This window comes from Vicia villosa, linkage group LG1 (genome assembly GCF_029867415.1).
Source record: "Vicia villosa cultivar HV-30 ecotype Madison, WI linkage group LG1, Vvil1.0, whole genome shotgun sequence".
NCBI classification, from domain to species: Eukaryota; Viridiplantae; Streptophyta; class Magnoliopsida; order Fabales; family Fabaceae; genus Vicia; species Vicia villosa.
This window is the reverse complement of record NC_081180.1, coordinates 68,332,219-68,339,619: the sequence shown is the minus strand read 5'-3', so window position 1 is coordinate 68,339,619 and position 7,401 is coordinate 68,332,219. Positions and strand designations below refer to the sequence as shown.

General features: G+C 29.0%; 1 protein-coding gene across 2 annotated transcripts; it reads right to left on the bottom strand.

The window, feature by feature from the left end:
- Positions 1-2,890: 2,890 nt before the first annotated feature.
- Positions 2,891-5,451, bottom strand: LOC131608626 (protein CHAPERONE-LIKE PROTEIN OF POR1, chloroplastic). 2 transcript variants are annotated; one of them, XM_058880202.1, is made up of 5 exons: positions 5,199-5,426; positions 4,788-5,004; positions 4,577-4,680; positions 3,482-3,926; positions 2,891-3,308 (listed from the first exon to the last, which is right to left on the bottom strand). In XM_058880202.1, exons 2-5 carry the CDS (start codon positions 4,928-4,930, stop codon positions 3,152-3,154), a joined length of 849 nt encoding a protein of 282 aa, XP_058736185.1. In that variant the 5' UTR covers positions 4,931-5,004; positions 5,199-5,426; the 3' UTR covers positions 2,891-3,151. The 2 variants fall into 2 exon arrangements, with proteins under 2 accessions (XP_058736185.1, XP_058736184.1); XM_058880201.1 differs by having other exon boundaries at positions 2,892-3,308; positions 5,297-5,451.
- Positions 5,452-7,401: the final 1,950 nt, after the last annotated feature.

Genomic DNA, 7,401 nt, shown 5'->3' with positions numbered 1-7,401 from the left:
TTTGTCCCTCATAGTTAAAAACTTGAGCTCAACTAGGTTTGTTTTTTGGGCCTAATGAGGACAAGATTTGGTCCAAGGTAAATGTAAGACCATGAAGGGGACACCTCTCATCAGGGTTAGCTTCCCAATCAACGTAATAAAAGGCGGTAACAGGGAAAGTTTTGAAGATGAAGCAAGACTGAGTAGCAGTCCATGATATTGAATGCCTAAGATATTTCATAACTTTCTTGACTATAGTCCAATGGCTTTCACAAGGTTGAGAGAGAAATTGGAAAGCTTTGTTTATAGTGAAACTGAGTTTTTGTCTAGTAATTGTGTCATATTGCGAAGCTCCAACTCCTAGTATGTAGTCATTGAGATAATCAGAGCTCATTTTAGAAAATTTGAGATTATAAGCCATGGGAGTGGGATGGCCTTTCACATCACTCATATTTCTATTCTCTAACTTTGTCTAACTTTAGTTGTCTATTTCTCTCTCATACTAGATAAATTAGAAGTATCTCACAATTAATTCTTTGACTAACAACTAGAAAACCTGGACTCCATTGACCTCGGGTAAATAGGGATGGATCATGGATCACAGTTTACTTGAAAAGGACTAATTGAGAGATATTTTTTTTAAAATTACTATAAAAAAATTTATATTATTTAGAAATATTTTTTTGTCAAATTTTAAATTAAATTAAAATTTTTCAATTTAAAATAAAATTTATTTTTTTAAAAAACGAAGGAAATTATGATAAAAGAATAACTAAAAATATTTAAATTAGCCTATTGAATGGATGAATATTGATCCATAAGAAATAGGTTATAATGGATAGAGGGGATGAATTATTTTTGTAATTAATAAATTGAATTAGATATTTTTTTAAAAGAATTTAATGGATTTTTAATGAACGGGTTTACTTTTTGCATCCTTGAAAAATCAATAATGTTCCTAAAATTCGAAGATGTACGCACTTCAAACAAACAAAACTCAGACACAAACCAAAATGAAGCTGAACAAATTTAGAACTTTTGTTTTACAGTTTCTGAATTATATGCGAGTTTGTGTTTTATTAAATTTTTTGTACTTCTAAATTATTCGCTGAATTGTAAAATAAAAGGCACTCTGGAGATAAATTTTCAAATTATTTTTTAGGAAAATGATGGGTCTCAGCTACAACGTGTTTTGATGTGCATTAGAGACACCCGGAAGCATACTTACAAAATGTTAGAAAGGCAAGACTCATTAGGGTGCTCTTTACAACGTGTTTTGATGTGCATTAGAGACATCCAAAAGCGTACTTACAAAATGTTAGAAAGGTAAGACTCATTAGAGTGTTCTTCACCATTAAAGGTGAGAAGAGCAACCCCTTTAGGATCTATTTGAGAGTTATTTTTTGGAGGATTTTGGAAAGGAAGACTTTGGAGGGTTGTTTATATATCTTGAAATGCATGTAATATTTTAAAAAATTTAAATATATATATATATATATATATATATATATATATATATATATATATATATATATATATATATATATATATATATATATATATATATATATATATATATATATATATATATATATATATATATATATATATATATATATATATATATATATATATTTTGATTTAGCATATAAAATCATATTGTTTTTAATATTTTTTTTAAAATATAGACGCAATCCTTTAAGGTGCGTTTGATTTGTAAAATAATAAGTATTTGATAGAACAGTACATGACAGTACAATACAAAATGTTTTTTTGTACTATAGTCTGTTTGATAATTGAGACATTGGACAATTTATTTAATCTATTTTGTTTGGTAAATTTATATATTGAACACAATAAAATAATTTTTTTATATAATATTCTTTATTGTTATATACAAGATGATATTTTGATAGTTTTTTGATAATTTGGATTTGGGACAAAAAACTGTCCCATAAATTGTTGAAGGACAAAAATTCGAGTTTTTGTCTAATCCCTTAAAACATGTTTTATCCAGTTTCCTAGTTAATTTCTACATCAAATAGGGTATAAAATAAAAAATTGTCTTTTGTCCAATCCCTCATTTTTTTAATAAATCAAACGCACCCTAAAATCTCCTCCTTCAAAATCTTCCAAAAACTAATTCTCCTTAAAAGCCTTTTCCTCCATAACCTTCCAAAAACTAATTCTCAATCAGATGTTAATGAATTGCTTTTATCCATCTATTAACATCCAATTCCATATACATCTAATCTATACAATCAACATAGATTGTCATGAGATTCAATTCCATATATTCATCTAATTTACATCTAATCTATACAATCAACATAGATTGTCATGAGATCCAATTCCATATAGACATCTAATTTATACGATCAACATAGATTGTCATTAAATTTTTGAGAAAATATATATGTAGAGTTTGTACTTTTGAGATAAGTCAAAGCTTAAAATAAACAAAAATGTCAAAGTGGCACATAAATTGACGCTAAAACCGTATAAAATTCCGTTGTTTTATTTTATTTTCTTAACACTTTACCTTTATCTTGAACACGTCCTAAAACAAAATTGAGTACAAAGTTTGTATAATGAATTACACTGTATGGTATTCATGTCAATATTTGTGTCACACTAACATTGCTCTAAAATAAAACGTAGGAAATGAGTCGAGTTGAATTGCCGGTTGGAATTTTCTTAGTCAACAAAACAGCCTCGACAAACAATTACTTGTAATAATGCTCTTTTCCTATCGTTTTTCTCAGAGGGAAATTATAGGCAAAGGGTAATATCAAAACTTCTGAATAGTTTCAATTTCATGAGAAAATTCACTCAGAGCAAGAGAAATTTGCATTTTAATTTGTATAAGCAAACTAGCCAACAATACAATTTGATGATAGTATAGACAACAAGAAAAGCTTTGGTCATTTACCCATGTCAAAATAAGAACATGTCCAATGTAGTATGTAAATTTGGAAGACACAATCATTGTTTTGCCTCTAAAATTCCAGTACGTATGCTCATTTAAAAATTTAAATGACGAAAACAAAACCCGATTCAACAGAAAAGCTATAATTTGACAATGACATCTAGATAAGTGTAAATTTCCACTGCAAAAACTAGTCTTCAACTACAAACTCAGCAGTCAAATTGAGATACATAGCTTTAGCCTTCACCTAAGATAGGTTGATGAAATCCACAATAAAACATACGTTATCAATGATGAGATCACTTCAAATGCTCTTGGTCCCTTAATTATAGGAATAGGAGGAATTACAGACACCATCAAGAAGGTTCCCAATAGCCACGAAAAGATAAATGCTCCAACCCTGCAAAAAAAAGAAACGCATCATCCAACAACAACAATTACAACTAAGCTTTATCCCTGTAAATTGGATCGGCTACATGGATCAACTTCCGCCATAATGTTCTATCTAGTGAAGTGTCAAGTGAAGTGTGCTTAACATATTAAGAAGAATGAGATAAATCACTGTTTACATACCCATAAAACAAAGCTCTTAACTTGCTCTTCAGCCGATCATATATGAAATATGTTGTGGCAATCAGAGATAATGCCACCTGAAGTGTTGGCCCTTCCTCAGTTGGAAAGAAAACAGTCAGAACACCGAGTAACAAAAATGCCAGTGAAGTTTTTATAATGAATATGGTGGATGGAGTGCGAAATCTGCCTCTGACGGCCTGAACAAACCGGGATTGATTGACTGCCCTAACTTTTTTCTTCAAGTCAATTTTTGGGTTTCTACGCTCATAGAATTTCTGCATGATTATTTTGTCATGAGCCGACTCAATTGAATCTATACTTGGCTTGTGCCCTGCATATTTTTGGATCAGGAAGTTCCTAGCTCCTTGAATTTCTTCTTCAGAAGCTTCCTTGCTTATTCCAAGTCGTTTATACGGATCACTCACACTAATTCTTGGGAAAACAGCTGCATTTGTAGCAAAGGAGCAGCAAAACAATAAGTTAGGCTATAATATTTTGCTGGTTTTATATAAGGTGTTTCAAATATCATATGCAAGGTATTGATTCCTGTATAGAGAGAGGATGCCCCTTATATATGCAAGTAAACATGTCTTACATATTCCGGCAAAATGGTCTGAATGGAACATCCCGTGTTGAATGTTCAGGTAAGACCTTGTTATGTGAAATTGTGTCTCTCTGTATATAGTAGACATTAAATAAGCGGGTTCTACCAAAATATATGAATAACAATTGAGAGAGAGATTTTTGCGTAAGGCGTAACAAGGCTGTGACTTGTGAAAACTTAACACGAGAGGGTCCCTTCCTGAGGGTGATGAAGAAGGGAAACAGTCATTCTGGCTAAACAATAAGGCACTATCTGCCTGTTATTTAACTGGAAAACAGTTACCAGCTTGAACTCCTTATGGTTTAGCCACTTACCCATTAAGGCACTATCTGCCTGTTATTTTTACGATACCTATTGTTTCAGAAAAAAGTAGGTGCTACTTTCTAGTACTATTTAACTTAAATCCCAATTTTACAAGATCCTGATCTTGCAATGAAATTCTCTGTATCATGAAATATCAGAATTGAGTTTCAACAAGATTGAAAAGTTACCGGTAGAATCATTTGACGTATCACCAAATGAAGCATCCATGGCACTTCTAACTAACTGAACCTGTCTTCTATCGCATTTTATTCTAGGAGATGAAAAACTTGTTCTGTAAATAAATTGACAGGATAAGTAAAATAAATTGTTAACCATTCAACAAAACATGAACCTTGCATCAAGTTCCAAGTTCAAGAGGTAATGACTAATAATTCAAACCTTTCAACTCCGGGAAAGTTGGTCCCTTGTATACATCTAGCAGCCACGGGAAAAGGGCTGACCCGAACACGGCGTGATTCTAGGCAACGAGGAGGTAATTGGGGGCATCTTGAGAGAGTACCACTCAACCCAGATACAATCATTGTTATAAAAGAATATCAAGTAAATAAGAGGCTATCTGTTTTTGCGCGACGAGAACAGATATCAGCGCTTGATGCTGTAAAATTGGAAGACACAAAAGAGAAGCAATGAACAACACAGGACAAAGAGAGCAACAACAGGTAAACACTAATAGATAAGATTACAGAGAAATCGTATTGTGTTCATCAAATTCAAGTACAATAAAACTCAAGTGGATTCTATAGCAATAAGAGTAGTTAACATAAAACAATATGGGACAGAAAGTAGAACCTCGTAGAAATCGTAAAGGGAAATTGGATAACGGAAGTAGAGGAGAAATTCATAGGAAGAAATACATGTAATGAAGAAGGGAAAGTGTGTTTGTTTACCTTTCCAGTGTTGAGAGGGTAATGATGTGGTTTTTGAGAAGGGAGGAGAGGGAATGAATGAATTAACAACGGATAGCAATTGAAGAGCGAGCGAGAAAGGGCTTACCGAAGGACACACACCAAAACCCTGCTTGCTTCATCCAATTTTTATTTCAACTTTAATTATATATGATATATATATATGATATTATGTTTGTAAAAGTTTATAATTTCGTTTAATTTTCATTTAAAATAAATTAGTACGGTATTGAAACTTATATTTATTTTGGTTTAAATTAATCTTTGTTTTTGTCATGAATAATTGGACATTTGTTTTCCAATAATTTTATTTCTTATTTATAATTATTTGTGTTTATTATATTGTTGGAATATTATCCTATAAATAGGACCAATTTTTTTTTAGAAATACAAAGATGAAATAATACATAATCATTCTATTTTTCTCTCTATTGATCTTTTCTTTTAAGTTTTTTTTTTACCTTTTATTATATAATTATTGACTAAATTACCAAACTATCTTGAAGCTTTTTTTTTACCTTTTATTATATAATTATTAAATAAATTACCAAACTATCTTGAAGGATAGCAAAATAATAGTTTAATATTTAGTTCGTGAAGAACAAGTATCCATGAATGATAGAAATATAATAAGTTTATATTGTTCCTGAAAGAACATATGAAGAATCCTTAAACGATAGAGAAATATTGAATTTCTTATATTGTTCCGGAAGAACATATAAAGCATCCCTAAAGGATCAAAATATATTAAATTTCTTATATTGTTCCTGAAAAACATTAAATTTCTTATATTGTTCCTGGAAAAACATATGAAGAATCCTTAAAGGATCGAAGTATATTGAATTTCTTATATAGTTCCTGAAGCATCCCTAAAGGATAGCAAAACAAGTTATTTATATAGTTCCTGAAGAACTTATAAAGCATCATTGAAGGATTGCAAATATTATTATTTTTATGAATAAAAGATTTGTGATTGAGTTCCTAAAGAATCACTGAAGGATTGTAAATATTATTATTTTTTTGATAAAAGATTTGTGAATATTATTATTTTTTAGTAAAAGAATTGTGTGATTGAGTTCCTGAAGAACTTATCAAACATCCCTGAAGGATAGCCCAGTAATAATTTATTATATAGTTCATGAAGAACTTATCAAGCATTCCCGAAGAATAGCAAAATAAAAATTTATTATATAGTTCCTGAATATAACTTATCAAACATCCTTGAAGGATAGCCAAATAATAATTTATTATATATTTCATGAAGAATTTATCAAATATCTTTGAAGGATAGCCAAATAATAGTCTTTTTTATCCGAAGAACTTATAAAACATCTCAGAAGGATTGTAAAATAATTGTTTGTTATGATTCTTGAATAACTTATAAAATATTCTTGAAGGATGGCACAATGAAATTTTTTTTTGATGAATTATAAAAACGTGAATGTTATAGTTCTTGAAGAATTATAAATATTTGTATTATTGTAAAGAATTTTTTATGTTAGAAACTCTCTAAAATTGTTAGGGTACCAATTATTACCGGTTTGAGATATTATAGATTATATCAATTATTGCTTATTTGAAAAGTTATTATTTTGTTGAATATAAAAGTATGTCCCCTTACTAGTTGGATAAATTTATTTTTGTGATTTTGAAATATAATTATTCTGAAATAAATAAAAATTTTAAAGTGAATGTTTATCAATTAAAATTAACTTCGATTTTAAAATTATTTGTGATATTTTAATTTTTTTAAAAATTAATATATTTTATTATAACAAAAAGTTTTGTGTGTATAAAATATATTAATATCTACTTTCAATTTGAGTGTAATATAATTTATTGTGAGGGCGTGCATATAATATTTATATTGTGATAATATATTTGATATGTGTATTTATATGTACAAATAATAAGATTTAAGATATTTCATTTTATTGTTAAATACTACTCAATTAATTTGTTGAAAATAAATTAAATAATTTTCAAAGATCTATATATATGATATGATTGAGATAAATAAGTAAAATGGAAATTTTTTATTTTTGAATATATTTTTTGAATATTTGATAGAATCATAAAATATTTGT